The sequence below is a fragment of the Anas acuta genome, chromosome 2, assembly GCF_963932015.1.
Source record: "Anas acuta chromosome 2, bAnaAcu1.1, whole genome shotgun sequence".
NCBI lineage: Eukaryota > Metazoa > Chordata > Aves > Anseriformes > Anatidae > Anas > Anas acuta.
Genome location: NC_088980.1, coordinates 43,969,228 through 43,986,314, shown reverse-complemented (window position 1 = coordinate 43,986,314; position 17,087 = coordinate 43,969,228). Strand labels below are relative to the sequence as shown.

The following is a 17,087-nucleotide window of genomic DNA, read 5'->3' as shown; positions in this document are numbered from 1 at the left end:
CTGGAAACCAATTGCTAATTACAATAGCTTTATTATTACTATGAGGAAATCAGTTCTACAAATTTAGAGTGTATCAAAGGTCCCTCTGCCAGTACTTTCAGAATAGCACAACTGACACAATTAATTTTTCCACCAAAGATACTTGTGATGAGGCAAGTGCCTTGTCTGCCAATCAACCTATCCCTTGGAAACAAGGAGAAAGAGGCAACTTGTATCCCATTAATTAAACACCGAGCTAAGCATAAGGATTGATCAGTTATAGGCACTGACTTAGGTATTGACATAAATATATTTTTTAAGCCAATCTGTCCAGATAAGTCCATACACGTACCCAGATAAGGTCAATACTTGAATTTGTTATGGTAGGTTTATGGCTTGATCTGGCTCAGGAAATTCTTGAACTGAGCACAGGCAGAGGACCAGAAAATATTACAGGGAAATAAAAACATTTGCCCTGCTCTTCACTCTACCCTAGGCACCTGTTTATTGCCACTTTGGGGCCTGGCCTAGAGAAAACCCTTCATCTCACGGCCCATATGCAGACACAAACACATGCACGCAGGACACACATGGCTTGCCAACCTTTCCATTTTCATTTAAGATGCACAATTGGTTATGAACCATTACTCGCAGAGAATTGCATTAGATTGCCTGGCAAGCGTGTGTGAGAGTCAGAATAAGCTCTGAAATAGCTTGCAGACAGTTTGAAAATGAAGTAAAAGATGTTGGTTTGGTAATTTATAACTCTGTATTTCTTTCAAATAACCTAAGCTACAACAGCTGACATGGTCCTAAATTACAGATAGCACAATATTTATAAAATTACTTCGCTAACCTGTAGCAATTTTAAACAACCGAGCAAAAGATAGAGTTCTCGTTTACTTCAGAATTTCACGTCTTACGCTTCCTAAGGTTACCCCCTTTTCCTTTTTTTCCACCAAAGCAGTGGGAAGGAAGCCTGTTTGCTACAGGTTGGTGACCTTTCCGTTCAGAAGCGATGCAGTGCTCTACTAGAAAAGCTTGCAGTTTGCACTACAACAACCATGTTCCCCTGTGAGTTACCTCTGTGTGCCTATTTGCAGTACTGCAATGCCCTAGATACTCTCTCTCCATAGGCCCTTTTTCAGAGCTATTGCTATAGTTATTAGAGACCCTAACAAAATTTGTGCCTTTCTGTTAGTAATCGCTTTATCTGTAAGCAAGGATTTATGAAATTATTCTGCAATAAAGAGATATAGGAAATTAAAGATATATGATAGCTACTACTTCCAGGTTGAAGAGTTTGGGCATTTAAGCAGCTTTGTAACAGGAAGATAAACAATGATCTGCAGATATGCTGATTTATAGGGATTTAAGGGATATAACACTATATCCCTTGCTGATTCCCTGTCGTTTTCTGCTGTCCTAATTGCACCCTCTTCCTTTGATTTTTACTTCTTTCAACTGAGAATTGCTCACATCTGCATCTAAATCCTGTGGCAGGTAAGGGCCAAGCTCACAGGCAGAACTGCCTCCTCCTTTTGCTCCCACCCTGCTTTTGAGGAGCAGTGGGAAGGAGAGGAGGAACAAGTGAGCACAGCCCCACTTTGCCGTGCTGAGGGGCTGGATAAAGCCACGAGATGAAACAAAGCCAAGAAATGGATGTGGTGGGCAGATACATAGTGCTTGAGTCCAGCCCCTGCTCTAGAGCGACCTGCTTTTGCTTCAGAGGAAATCAGAGCAAATGGTGCCAGCTTCAGCATGCACCGAGGGATTAACTATTGTGATTCATGTTCAATTGCCACACTAATTTAATTCTATCTGACCTCGAGGCTTTGCTTGGAAATGTTTCTTATACATTGTAAAGTGCTTTAACGGGTATCCTGGGTTACCAGTCCCATCACATGCTTATTTCTCAATTTCGACCTGTCGCAACAACAAATATATTCTCTAGCATGCAACCACAAATATCTAGAATAATGTCTCTTCACCGCATTAGTTGTAATACATTACAAGTGTGTCCTATTGCTATAGAAACGCTGCACAACATTACCACTTGTCAGAATATGTACTCTGTCTTATAAATTTTATAAGACGACCTGTATAAAATAGGTTGCTACATCTGTCAAACAAATCAGATTTTGAAAACACTCCAGTAAGTGCTGTCAAAGGACTCTAAACAAATGTTTAAGGCATCATATGATTTTTGCATCACTGAAGTGAGTTAATATTATCCACTGAGTCACTTAGTTAATTCGCTGTGAATTTATGTGATAGTGTAAGATGGGTGGTGAGCACACATTTCCACAGATCCTTCAGGGCAAATCAAAAAAGCAAGCCGGGACAGGACAAATAATTACAAAATACTAACAAGGCGGAGAAATCCATTTTCTGCACTTTGAGCTTGATATGTCAGTGCTCGTGTTTCCTTTTTGGTACAAACAGAGTGAAAATTCTGTGTTCCATACAGGATCAACAGAACTGCAAAATGCATGGCAGTCAGTTGCATCCTTTCCTAAAAAAAATAATAATTCACAATTGCAGTGAAAGATTTCTTCAAGAATCTATGGCATACACCTTTCACACACCACAGAGCACATCATTTTCCTTATTAATAGGAAATAACAGTAATTATTACTGGTTTAAGGGACCATATCAAAAGAAAAGAGGATATCCATTAAAAGAAATGGAATTGTAGGCTGTGGTTTACAACACACCATAACGAGAATGCATCTACAAAAAGGAATTCAACAGCATCTGCACACACAGATCTCATTCTGCTTTCCTGTACACTGTCTATATGTACACATCAACACATACTACAAGGAAAAGAGGAGAAAGCATGCTTGCAAAGATAGAAGCAAATAAAGAAGACTTTAACAATGCTAGGTCCACAACTATGAGCAGTTTCAGTAAAATGTTGATATGCAAAAGGGTGTTCTCAACAATATTAATGGGATATTAAATACAATGTTCTCAGCAATATTAATTTAGACAAAATTTTAAAAAATATATATTACTAATAGTTTCAAAAAATACATACAAATAGGCTGAGCAAGGAGAAAAACTGCCAGAAAAAGGGAACTTATCATATATGGAAAGGATTATTCTGCTTCTCTCCTTACTCACCAGTAATAAACAAACAAAAAACCCAGGCACTCAACACAAAACCGAGAAATGGGAAGTTATAAAATTAAGCTTATCCCAGAGGAAAACATGGCCTTTTATTTTTAGTGCTCTGACACTCAAGGAAATTTGGAAACAAACCTGCTAACAATCTTTTTTCCAGACTAAAGGAAAATTAATTTGCAAATCTTTCTAGAATAGTCTATTTTTTCTACCCATAATATTGCATGTAACTGTACAACCTGATTTTTTTTTGCAACTATTTGCACATCATTTGAACTCATGTCACTGTTTTATTGACATTTACTGTTTGAATTGTTTTATTGATACTTACAATGTGAATAAAAAGAGCTATGTCTGAATTCTTGCACAACTTTCTACAGCATCCCTTCCACAGGCAGTCCACTCAGGCTTGTGTTAGAGGAACAAGTGGTTAAGAGTCTCAAAACTCACGTAATTCCTTACTCAGGCAGGCATGACTGCACAAAATGGAATTTATAAAACAAAATGCATGGGAGAAAATGAACTGTCAAAATCTTTTCAATATTAGAAGCTGAGTGTAGGGGTTTGAGCTGAAGGGAGACGTACTCATCATTGATAAATTAAAAGGGAGACATCCAGTAAAAAATGACAAATAAAATTGAAGACTTAACACAAAAAGAAATTCGGCACAGGCCTGATATATACAAAATGACCCAAAGTCTCTTTAAACAGATGTAACTTTGGTCAGGACAGACAACCTGTGGGGCAATACGAACAATTTTTAAGGACAGTCAAAGACGCACACAACATTTTACTTCTGATCTCACCTCAGGACTTTCTATTCTTATTGAAACACTACACTAGAAATCAATGCCACATTGATATAATTGCATTGCAACTACAGGCTGATTACCTTTCAGTAGTACAAACCTCTCCGTAATTTCTGTGTATACCTAACAGATTTCTTTTTGCTTCCATTTCCAACACCTGTGGTAGCGGTCCCTTTTTAAGGAATAGCCTAAGATCATTGAGTAAGCAATTTCAGTCTCTGTCTGCACTGCCCTTGTCACAAGATATTAGAATATTATGTGTCACAGCCTGTCAGAAAAGAGAGATTAGATTTGGGAGAATAAGAGAAATAGAAAAAAAAAAAAAAAAGACGTTTTGGAGGTAGATGGTGATTTAAAATCTAATTTGAGTCATGTTTTTAATTTTTGGGGGAGCGTAATTTGTGTTTTCAATCTTATTTACAGGGAGACAACTACAGAGCTCAATAACAGGCTGTTGGTTTTCTATTATTGTCTTCCCAACTCAATAACAACTTTTACTCTGGTAATTTTATTGCAAATTTTGCCTTTTTAAATGTACTAGTATACCCAATGGGTCACTAACCTAATACCTCAAAACCTAGTATTTCTCTTTTCTTGCTAAGAGTAAAAATAAGCTCTTTTTTATTACTGAAAAAAACATTCAGGTATTCTGTACAAGTTTCCTAACAGCGAACTGTAAGAGAGCAGCAGAAAAATTGCCAGATTTATGTATGGTGATTGTTCCTTGTCCTTCTCTAGCTGCAAGACTGTAGGTAGAAGGCATACAAGAACAAAACCTGCACCTTCCAGTTTTTCTGTTCTTTTCTATTAGTAAGTGCTTGTACTCTTCTCAAGAATGCAGAAACCATCTTTGGCCCAGCAAAGCAGCAGTAGCTCAGGCCTTCTGTCCCACGTTCGGACAATTAATGGTATCTATGCAGATGACAAGAGTCCTCCTTTGGAAGCCTCTGAGTTAACAGAAAAGAGAAATAGGGATGCTGCTAACATCACAACTTCCCTTCATACCTTCCATACTCCTCATTCTTCTTGTGCATCTTTAACTCCAGGTTAAAGGGTATTTTTTAGCAGTGGTTCTGACTGTCTGCGTAACCAAACAGGATAAAACTTCTTTGGCAAGCACCCCAGGCACTCAAGCATGTGGACTGATGCAGCCTTATCAACTTTTGATAAAAGAAATGTATCCCACTGAAACTGCTGTCTGCTGAACTTGCTTCTTGACTTTACACTGAACTTTCTGTGACATGGGAATAAGCACAATGCTGGAAAAACAATACAAACAACACCTTAATTAAAGGTTCTCTCAAGGAATCTGCAGGAGTTCCACTAAAAAGAAGTCTTTGGCTTAGGTTACTGAAGGAGTGAATCTCTTCTTGATTTCTGCTTATCAGTGAAAAAAGGGGAGACAGGAAAATCCAACTCATAATTAAATATCTCTATGAATGCTCTTGTGTGAGATTTCTATATGACAAACAGGAGCCTTCACAGAGGCATTAAAAAATCACCTTGTTTTGGAACCAGGTATGCAAATTCTCCTGATTGATGAGATAAGCCTAATTCTTACTAATTGATACAGAAAGTAAGCAATCGCTCCCATTAATGGTTATTCCAAAGTTTTAACTGTGTTTGCTACAGTTTCTTACCCATCTCTTGGAAACAACAGGAATGATCGCTCCCAGAGAAGAAAGTGTATGAACTAATTAATGGCTTGGTCTGATAATTTCAACATCACCAAGACAAAAACAAGTAAGGGAAACTCTGGGCGTGCCCCACTTGCAGAAGAAAGGTGTCTTCTTACCGCATGTGAGCGTAAGTTACCCACAATTTCTCAACTTGGCAGATCAGCTATATTCTAGCTTTGCTCAACAGTACTTCTTCCATCAACCCAAACCCATCTATCTTTTATTTCATTAAGATTTCACCTCACTGCTAGTTATCAAATGTCAGCTAAGGGGACCAAGCCTTTTTCAAGAGACAGGCTGATTAATTTGATGGCATCTATCAGAAAAAAAAAAACAGGAAAGACAAGGAGCTGCAAGAAGCTCATCTATTTAGCAAATTTACCTCTCCTTTCATTTATATATAACCGGGAGTGCTCTATCTTAAACAAACAAAAATAAACAAAAAACACATCACCTTAAGACAATGCTAAAAACAATTTAAAACAAAACTTCACAGACTCGGTATCCAGTTATCCAGTTCTAACACAGGCTCAAGAATTAAAACAATATTAAAAAAAAATAAAAAAGAGCCTATAACAGAGATGAAAAGCAGGGCAACTAAACTCTAAATTTTAGATTCTCCGAATGCTTGCTAGGAAAGCAAATCTTTCTTTTGCAGTCCATTTCATAGGAAATATAGCCACGAACAGTGCACGTTACACCTATTACTGGTTGAATGACCTAGCAAACTACAGAGGAGCATAATGCTTGAAACAATTTCTTAAGTTTGCTTGTTGTCAATAGAAACAAGCAGAAGAATATCACGTATTACCTGAACTTATAAAACATTCTATTAATTTCCAGTCCTGCTCTTCCATTTAATTTTAATGCGTTTTACTGAAACTTTAAAATACAATAAAGCTTTAAAAAGAGTCTGTATTTCTTTTGTCAGGTAGTTTCCTCCTGGCTTCTCTAAGCCATCTTATGTGAGCTGGCATCTCAAAAAGCATGCTTTGGTATGCTCTGAGCAGGGCTCCCTTTTGCATATCAGCTACTTCTCACGACATGCCACGCTACCTGTAGTTCATGTAATTGCACAGCAGAGAAAAACAAGGCTGAGAGGTACATGCAGAAGGACATACTCTTCTGTGTAAGCATCCAGTTATTTATATAATGGTATAACACTTTCCGTTTACATAAATAAATTTGTTTTTCACACACAAAAAAATCTCTAAGTGCTGAAGACTTCAGTCTGTTATCTAAGAAGGTAAACACAGAACAGCAACATAATGCTGCTTCCTTAACAGAACAGTATCGAGTCTGATACTACAAGCAATGATGCAGATATATGCCCATCTGTAGAAAACTATAGCACACCTCATGATTTTAAAAATTTCCCAGCAGAACGGTACACTGATTTGACAAAAATAAAACATCAAACACTTCAGTTTGACACATGTTTCAGGAAGAGAAAGTTAAGGGAACTCCATTGACGTCTACTTTCTAAAGCACCTCAGAATACGTTTTAGTGTTTTATAATCTGTTTAAAACAGAACATCCTTTCCTCTGCATGGATAATCAAAAATGGCCACTTTCAGATTGGAAAAATGTTTACTGCTGCTTGTACAGCATAGCATGCAGTGAATTAACCACACACTAGGCAATAAGAATCTAAAATATTATCTGTGCTAACTGATAAGGATGCCGTGTACTAATTAAACACTGGCATGCTCTTTGACCACAGCCATCTTTCTTTGAACACAGAGCCCCCTGAACTACCCAAATGTCTTCCTGCTTTTCCACAGAAGCATGAGAGACTTGAAATCCAGCAGAAATACTGCATTCACGATGCACTACAGGACAATGAGAAAAAGGACATGCGGTTATTTGTGTGCTGACATTTACAGACGTTCATGTTAAAAAATATCTTTCATGAACACTCAACATTCGATCCAGTTAATGTACTTCCTCTTTTGCTTCACACTGAAATAATCTCGTATTAGTGCCACTCTAACCTTCTTTTATTCATTTGTCTTTGTTTAATCACTTTGCACTTCCATCACTTGACAGTTCAGCTGTTGTTTCAACGAGATGGCCTACGACAGATTTGCTGGCAGTCTGAACTACGTGTAGGTTCTGTTCAGAATGGCATTTCCCCAGTCCTGTTCCAGGAACAAATCTGATTTAAAGAGGAAATGCAACCGTAATGAACGTATTTTATAGATCCATTTTGAGTGCATTATGATGCATCATCCTACTCTTGAGTTCTAAATATTTGCCTTCCCCTCAGGTTTGTTCTTAATATTTTCTTAACATTGTGCACACAACAAATCTCACCTTCCAGGAGGACTAATACCAGCTATCGTTATGCAGTTTTGCACTGAGGATGCGTATTCATAACAAGAAGCACAGCACAAATACTTTTTAGCTCATCCATCCCCCTTAGAGCTTGTAGATGCCCTGTCCCCTCATGCTAGACTAAAATAGGCTTTGAAGAAGGTAGATGATAAATCTGCATTCTGACAAAACATTTCTGACACTCCAATTATTAATGGTTTTCTCCCTTCGATGCCCATCCATACGATCATTCACATTGCCACTGACTCGAAGCAGTCTCCTCCCACATATTCATAGTTGATTAGGAGTTAGATTCGAGCCTTTCAGCAGGACTGCCACAAACAGCTTTGCTTCTGGATGTTTCTTAAGCTGAAGAGTGTGGTAACACAGCAGCAAACACTAGGGTTACTTTTCAGATGTCAGGACTACAGAATTTTCTGAGGGTGACACTGTAATGAACACTGATGTGTGTACCTGGGTACGTACCGACAGATAGCTCTTTGCAAATTGTGATCACTTGCTATCCAGTTAGTCTCCTTCGTGACAGGCTTATATTGAGTATAATTATCTTGAGTAACCAAACATCAAAAAGAAAAAAAAGTCTTGAGCCCAAGCACTCCAAGCACATGTGCATCCATCTGGACAAGCAAACACCACCACACAAAGATGCACTTGCATTGACAGGATGCATTACTACAGTAAACATTAAGTCATTCTTTAAAGTTCAAGATAGAGTCTGAATTTCAGTCGTGGCCAACTGTGTCCTAAAAGACACGGCTTTCATGGTGACAGTTTGTCTCCCCAAAGTTACCTGGCTCAGGTGTTTAAAGGGCAGGGGCCATGGCGAGACCATGAAGTAACTTTCCAGCTAGCAGCCAATTTCAGCAAAAGTTATCAATTTGCAGAAGCCTGAAGGATATTAAATACCTTTTTTTTGACCTCAGTTTTGAAAGTTAGTTACTTGGTAGGAAGGGAAATCCAAATCAGCACCCTGTCATTGAGAGCACAATTGTAACATAACCCCTTCTGCTAGGCAGTAAGCGGCTGCCAGGTGTTTAATCAAGCTGCATGCACAGCTGTATGTAGGCTCAGGAAAGACAGAACATAAATCCTTAGGAAATTGGGCTTCATTAGCTCTGCTAAAGCAGACTGTGGTAACATGAGTACATGAAACTGAAGTTTATTGTATAAGAAATCAGGCCAATCGCCTTCACAATATCTGCCCCCATGCACACTTGAGAAAAATCCTTTCATTCCCTTCCCTGGTTATAACCTGCATTTATCGGAGAGCTCTGTTATTTTCACTAGTCTCTCAGCACACAGGTATTGAATTTTCAGATTTCTTTTTAGCTTTATCTGATTTATTTGACTGTGAGGCTATATGCAAAATAAGTTTTCTCCCTTTTTGTCTCTAAACAAAAGTTATTACTCTATCTGAGAGCAAGTGAGGTACAAAAAAAAGTTTAGAACATTAAAAAAATTAGAGCAAGCATACGACAGAAGGAAACTGTCAACAGCAACAACAGAAATCAGAGTAACTACAGCTCACTGCTTTGATAAACTTGAGAACACTCACAGTTTATAGAAATTTAGCTCTCCAAGGAGCCAGGAGAATAATATCTGCCATGGCAACCAAACAGAGCAGTCTTCTGGCACCTTCTGAATGAGCATTTAGGAGGAGATTAATTCAATACTCCGAATGATGAAAGGGCTCTTGAGATCCATAACTGTCTCCCACAAATTACCCTTATTGTACAACTGGATGTTTAGAACAGATTGCACATTATCTATATTGAACTAGAGCTTTCACAGCAAATTTATACGAAATAGATTAAGCCCACATGATGTGTCACACTATTTTCACCCACTCTTTTCGGTGCATTTACAAAAATGAGTATTTTATTAAATGGATCACTGCGGTTTTGCAGGATTTATTTTTAAGCTTATTTATATTTAGAAGCTATTGTAAACCTTTTTACTATACAACTTAGAAATTTCTGAAAACATGTAAAAGCATAAAAAGCTACAAAAATAATTTACAGTACAGTATATGCATAGCAGAAAGACTGCCACAGAAGTGAGCGTTGTCTTTTTTTATGCATTTCATGTTTCACATAGATAGTAAATTCAAGTGATGGCAAACCTCAATAAATAACTATGCATCTTCCTATTCAAACCATTTATTTTTTTTCAGCAAATGCAGCACCTGATGAGCACCAGACAGATCACTGGGGACAAGCAGCTTTTGCAGAACATTTCAGAAGAGTGAATTAAACATCTAGCTGCTTCATCACAATCTAAATTACTATGGAATTTAGCCTCCCAGGATTAAAGTAGATTAGTATTTTGTTTACTGATTTCCTTATACTACAAACAATCACACTGTATGACTTACAAAATAGAAGAAATTTGTAATAAAAGAAGATTTGTAGTGAGAATGCACTTACAAACAATTCTAGCATAAAAGATCTATTCAGCTAGTTTTAGGAATGCAAAAGCATGCATTGTCTCTTCTGAGACCACTATAATAAGTTCTTCTCCACAGTTGTTGTTCCAGCAACATTGAAGACAGTACTTCACTTACTATATTAAGTGAATATCTTGCCAGTTCTTTGCAGATATGAGTAATACCCGGATTGCATCGACTGCCGCGGAAGAGATACACCTGAAAATCAGTGTTAACCAGTCTGATCTAAATTATTCAAGATTAAAGATAGCAAATATAATTTATTTTGTTTTGTATCTGGCCACTAGATTACTCGATGCAACAATAAGAGGCTCCTGGCTGAATACAGAAGGCCTCCTCTCCTAATCTCTAGTACATTCTTATAAAGAGACGGTATATTATTTAGTAAGTATTGCTAACTACCATTCAGAAACGTTTAAGATATCATACAATGAGTAAAATACTAAATTTGTAAAGTGAAAAATCTAAAGAACAGGGGAAAATAAAGTTATTATATGCAATTTTTAAAGCAGCCTTGAAATGAAAGGTGAACTCCTCAAGAATTTCCAAAGGCCACACTTAATTTTTAGTGACATACAGTGGAAGTCAAACACAATCTGCTAGACCATTTCTGAAAATCTTAGTTGGGTTTTTGATTTCATTCTTGTATGTTATTTCTGCAAAATCCCTACCTTCAGAACTCAGAATACGTCAGGGCGTCACCACAGGAACAAAAATTGGTGAGTACAATTACAATTCTGAAGATCCAAGTTATGGAGAACTACCATTTATTTGCAAATGAGGTGTTTCTTAATTTACATTACTTAAGTATCGACTGTGCTCTAGAAGGAACTGTGTATCCTGAATAGCAAACAGCATGTAAATCAAGGAGCAACAGTCAGGCTCTAAACAGAAGGGATTTGCTTAGCCATGAAACAGCAAAAATAAAAACAAATGTAGGTAAAGCAGCCTCACTCACTATCATCTAACTTATCACAGATGGAGGTTAGGAATAAAAATAAAATCACACTGCAGCCCTAAATAAGGATCCAGAGCACAAGGGGCAGAACTGTGGTTTGGCAAGTTCCCTTCAGTTTACTATTTCTCACGTGTGCCTCACTTTAAAATGACTGTATCCCATTACAAGCCTTCAGTCCCCTTTTTGGTTTTGATAATTTAGACTGTCTAAGTGTTAGGTCTTTAAAAACATCACAGAAAAAAAAAAAAGCAACTGCAACTGTGGGTTAGATCTCCTGGGAGGACAAGGCTCTTGAATCTAATGGAGTTAGGCTCATTGCAGCTGAAGACTTTTGTGCTTCTCAAGTTGTAAAAAGTAATGAAGTGAAACAGATTTGTGCATTTCTTTAGGCTCAATGGGAACGCTACACAGGTTTTAATACCTGTATTTTAGAAAACAATTGAGGCTTTCAAAATTATTACAATGATAGCTCTCGGAGATGTATATCTGCTGATTAATAAACCTCCCAAACAAACCAATCTTTTCTGCGTAAAGAGAATTAAATAGGTTACAATTTCAAGTTAATATTTCCATGGAATTAGAAACTGTAATTTGAAAAATCTGTCTCAAAGGATTTGCAGAAGTACTTGCATTATTTAGTAAACCACTTCTTCCCAATTCACCTGCCTCAAGATCATTATTTTCCAAATCTACCATTCACTTTACAAACAAGCTAGACAATCTCCAAAATGTGTTAAGAATTTTAATGTGCACATTCATGAAATAAAATGTCTAAATAAAGAGCAAAGAATCGTTCACAAACTTGCAACCTGTCCCAATGACATATTGCTTTGTCCCCCCATCAGCTGAATCTTTTCTGAGTCTTTATGCCTGCATTCATCCCCCCTTCTCTTATAAAGCGAAGGGAAGGGGTGGGAAGGGACGGGAAAGGAAGGGAAAAACACAAATGTCATTGTTAAAATAATCTTTCCAGTTTGCCTCTTCGATTTTATGATCTTTCTCTCTGGCTTACTATTCCTTTGCGTGAAACTAACTTCTTCTGACTTTCAGAATTTTTGTAATCAAGTCCTCCTCATCCACTTGCTCCATTATGGCATGGAGAAGCTAACTCTTCTCACCCCTTTACCAAGGAAATGCTATCTTTGCTTCCTTGCTAGAATGCTTTTCTCTCAGAAATCACTGTTCTCTCATGTCGTCACACAGGTATGAATAGCTCTCCGTGAACATCTGTAAAGTACACAGGGGAAAAAAAAAAAAAAATCACTTTTGATGTATAAAGGACATTGCATAAAACCCTGATCAGGCATTAGTGAGTCATCGTGATCATATCTTCTGGGGCGACTGAGAGCTGTTCATTAGAATGAACGGTGATTAGATGTGTTGAAATACCTGTTATTTTTTTTCCACACCCTCCAGAGCCTAATTTTTGCTCTAATACTGTACTTTAATGTAATAAGTGTTAGATAATCCTAGCTATAGATATCACTACTTGTCTTCTGTAGTAGTCACAGTGAGAAATTAGACACGCAGCACGAACTGCAACATATTTAGAATATGGTGTTGGGTAGGGTACGTACTTTGTAGGAGTGAGTTCTTCTCGTGACCGAGCAAAGATGTATTGAGAGTTATACAGCACATCCATCAGGAAAGTTCTGTAGCTCCAGGTACTTTCAATGAATGCAAAAATCTACATTTAGTAAGATGTTCTCCGAAGCCAACCTTGTCACTTAAGCACCTTTCTTGTCCTTAGGATGACAGCCGATTGTTGCCTTGGAAACAAAGCCTGCTCTCTACCCTGTTCATTTAAGGGGATTCAGTCAATTTGAAGACAAAATCCCAATTGCTAATTTTATACCTGCCATGGGTACAAAAGTTCTTAAGATTAGAGCTGAAGGAGTTTGTTTGTAATAGCTGTTCTCTATTTTGCCAGTTTGTTCTTCTGACAAGAGTGTACCTGCATTTTTTTCCCACTTCTCTTTGTCAAACTCCATCATTCTTGTGTGCTCCTCCGCAGGAAATTCAATTGCTTACTTCCCTTCTGTGTAAGGTGTTTATGATAATAGAAGAAGCAAACCCAAAAGTGAAAATGAAAAGATCTTAGGCATAATAAACAAGCAAATACGTGGATACAAATAATTCTGGTCCTAGCATTCTGTAAACTGAACCAAGATATTTCTAAATAAAACAAACAGGATAAGGAAAAACAAAAAAAAAAAACCACCAACTATGCTCTATTTTAATGCATACAGTTTGTGTGTGTGTGTTTGTTTAGATAAAGTGCATGCAAAAAACCGAGGAGTACCGCCTGAAGAGACATTCCAGTCAGTTATTTCAGTCAGGCCACATTGTTTAAATACAGCTTAATGAAAGACACAAGCAGACACCATAAAGCAGGACCTTTGATAGGGATGATACTCACATTTTCTGAAGCTTAAATTCAGCCTTGTGTTAATACACCCCATTATTCACCCTTAATTAAATTATGACAGATCTCATTTTGTCCTTTATTTGCTCAAAATGTAAAGGCTTTCATTTTCAAGCAGGATTTATATTATGGCTCAAGCTCTTAGCCAATGTCTCTCCGTGCAGATACTCATATTTTACCCTAAGGGAGACTCGTCTCTAGATTCTCTGTGTACAGTTAACAGAGAGGGGGTAGGTGCCAGCATAGATGGCTTGTAATTCAGAACAGGAACCTAACTTTGAGTTATCTTTCAGATGAAACCTTTTCTTTTTCAAGTAGCAGGACAGACTAGCATATCTAAAGCCAATTCTACCAGTATGCCTATATGATATTCTGTGCAGATACAGCACTGAGGATTTTTGCTTTCACTAGAGACTGTGCTTCTGTTTACTTTTAATTATATTAGCCACGGTATCAAAATGCTAGTGCTATGCAAATATTTCCAAGCAGTTACAACGCTTTTACACTGTAAAAATAAATTTTCTTCTTCACAAGCAAGAGGCTCCTGAATTGTATAACAACCTGCTGACCTCAACAAATTAGGGTGTATGGCAAATATCTGCACGTGGATACAGCAGGCATTAGGATTGTCCTTAGATGGTACAGAAATGCTGTTCTTTGTCCAACAGCCAAAGCAGCTAACAACTTTCCCATACAAAAGTGCAAGAATTTTAATCCAGTAGCATGCATCTTCTCAAAGCAGTACAAGTATCAAGCTCATTGCATTTGTGCAATGATGCTCTTATTATTTTTGAGCCATGTTTGGAAAATAAGATTGGACTGCCTCACACAGTTTACAGATTCACAATGTTTCTGTAAAGTTATTTTTCTTTTCCCTTTTAATAGTGACAAAGCACAACCACATAGCATTCATCATCCATCCAGGCTTCAGAAACTGTGGTTTCCATTCAGCTGTAAAAAAAAAAAAAAAAAAAAAAAAAAAATAGAAAGAAAAAAAAAGACACTGGCTTGGCCCTCTTACAACTGCATTCTCTACTCTCAGCCACTGAAATTAAACCAGACTCTGTAACAATATTCCAGGGCTTAATCTATCCAAATATAATAAAAAAAATTCACATGACCAGCGTAGCCTTTCTAGTCAAACTGCAGAACTTCTGTCTCAGAGCCACATGCAAGTGAAGGTTATTTTACAAGAGGCAGAACAGCCCATGCAGATAAAGCTGTGTTTCCACATAAGCCTTTGCAGTACCATGACCATAGGCTGTATATATACCTGAAGGGGGGAGCAAAACAAAAACCAACTCACAAATATTAAAGAAAGCCTGAAATTATAAATAGTAGTTGAATAAAACAGCTGCAGAATGATTCAGTATCACAATTACTATCAAAATTGTTACTGACAGGTTAAGTCAGAATTACAAAAAAAAAAACAGTAATAAAGGGCATAAGGTTATGTACACAGCTATATGCACACGCAGGTGTACAAGGACATGCATACATACAGAGGAGTCAGCACGTGAGAAAAATAAAGATGCACTTCAAACAAAAACGAAAAAATTCAGAGTTAACACTTCAGCAGATGACGGCAGGAATCGCTCGCTAATTTTTCTACTGGGAAGACACTGAAATTGCTTGATTTTGGTATCAATGCAAAATTAAAAATCAAATGAAGGCATGTCTTAGAAGCATGCCATTTGCAGCTACCTTTCCTGTCACTCCTCCACCTCCCTCCACTTTGAATTTCAGGTTTGAACATTCAATTTTGTTTTCAGGAGGCTTTCTTTCCACATCAGAACATTCTGTTCTCATTGAAATGAAGGCCTTGAGAAGGGAGTATTTTGAGAGCTACAACCAAAATGTGTGTATAATAAGCGTAAAGTAAATACAATTTAATCTAGCTGAGAGGCCCGAACGTTTTATTGAAATATTGAATATTGTGATGAGTGAACAGTGCAATTCAGAATAGATTCTTTTATTCCACAGTTCTTTGTTTGTTTCCTAATAAAATCAATATAAACAAACTGCCTAGTGGATGGAGCAAGGCTAGCATGGGTACTTAAATGACTTTTTTCAGACCGTTTCTTTCCCTGGATTAATTCCATTGTCACTGCATGCAGAGCTGTGGACCACTCAGAGTGGCAAATAAATGGATGTTTTCAAAACACTCGCTCTATAGGGACTTCAAAAATTCCTAAAAACCGGTTAGAGCTCAGGGTGAACTGCAACGAGGCAAAGAGTACATTTATTACACCAGGGCCATGAAACCCACTGTGTTACAGCCTAACAATGTCTTTTCCCATGGAGGTCATAAACATCAAGTAAAACAAAGAAATGCAAAACTGAAAATATCAATAGAGTCTACGCACACAATGAATAAAGACAAACATCCTTTCAGAATAAAGCACACTGGACAGAACAAGAAGAAAAATTGGTACAAAAATTGGCAGATTAGGGCATGAATAGCAGACCATTTTTAAACCACATAGTCTCCATAAACTACATTTATAGTCAGGGACTCTTTTTGTCAGATAAAGGTAAGTCTGGCTGCAGATTGGACAGAACTAGGACATGGACTTAACTTGTTTGGCCCTTGTTTACCCACAAACTGAATACCAAGGACACAATATTTTCCTTTACCTGGTTCTTTAACTTATATTGCATGGATTTTGCTGTCGATACACTTGACACCCATAATGTGATATGGCTGTCCTTGAGTCCCAGCTGGAGAAGGAACAACCAGCTCCCCATTTCTGTATCAATAAGGAACCAGCAAGACCTTAAACTCTGAAGATGCAAAGAATTTTGGTTCATTGTAAGATGAACTTAGACTACACACCTTGAAAAACAACCAATTACTTATTACAACAGGTAAATAATTATTCTTCAACTGTCCACAGAGACCCCTCTCTCAGTGACTAGCCATCAGTTATCACATGCACTGGAGTTGTGCATGAAATGTTATATTTAGGCAGAACAGGGGCTGCAGGCTGGTTTCATGGGGCAATCTTTCTAGACATGGGAAGTCAGAAGAGTTTTGTGTATTTTCCCCCAAGGAAAACACTCAGTTTGCACCACAGTAACATAGCAAAAAGGAGTCACAAACTAGTAAATGAGATCCTAACAACAGCAAGGTGACAACCTGTAAGTTTTGTGGCACTAATGCAGGAAAATGGGCTGCTTTGCTATGGCCAAATGTTCCCTCACAGAGGTAATGGAAAGCTGTACTTGCTGCAGGACCAGCCCACAGGCTGACCCAGCAGAAAGTGCTTTTCACAGGAAGCTAGTGGTTAACATGAGACTGCCAACGGGCAGAATTGCCTGCATT

The 17,087-nt window shown here is 37.7% G+C and overlaps 1 protein-coding gene across 4 annotated transcripts in view; it reads right to left on the bottom strand.

The window, feature by feature from the left end:
- ANO10 (anoctamin 10) overlaps nucleotides 1–17,087 on the bottom strand; it is a 115,370-nt gene that overhangs the window by 9,667 nt on the left and 88,616 nt on the right. The window contains exon 13 of one of the 4 annotated variants that reach the window (XM_068674485.1): nucleotides 12,137–12,564. The exons of 2 other annotated variants lie outside the window; for them this stretch is intronic. In XM_068674485.1, the coding sequence (XP_068530586.1) occupies nucleotides 12,514–12,564 (51 nt within the window). In that variant the 3' untranslated portion in view covers nucleotides 12,137–12,513. Of the gene's footprint in view, nucleotides 1–12,136; nucleotides 12,565–14,674; nucleotides 14,714–17,087 lie in introns of those variants that run through there. One more of the 4 variants, XM_068674487.1, reaches the window with a different exon arrangement.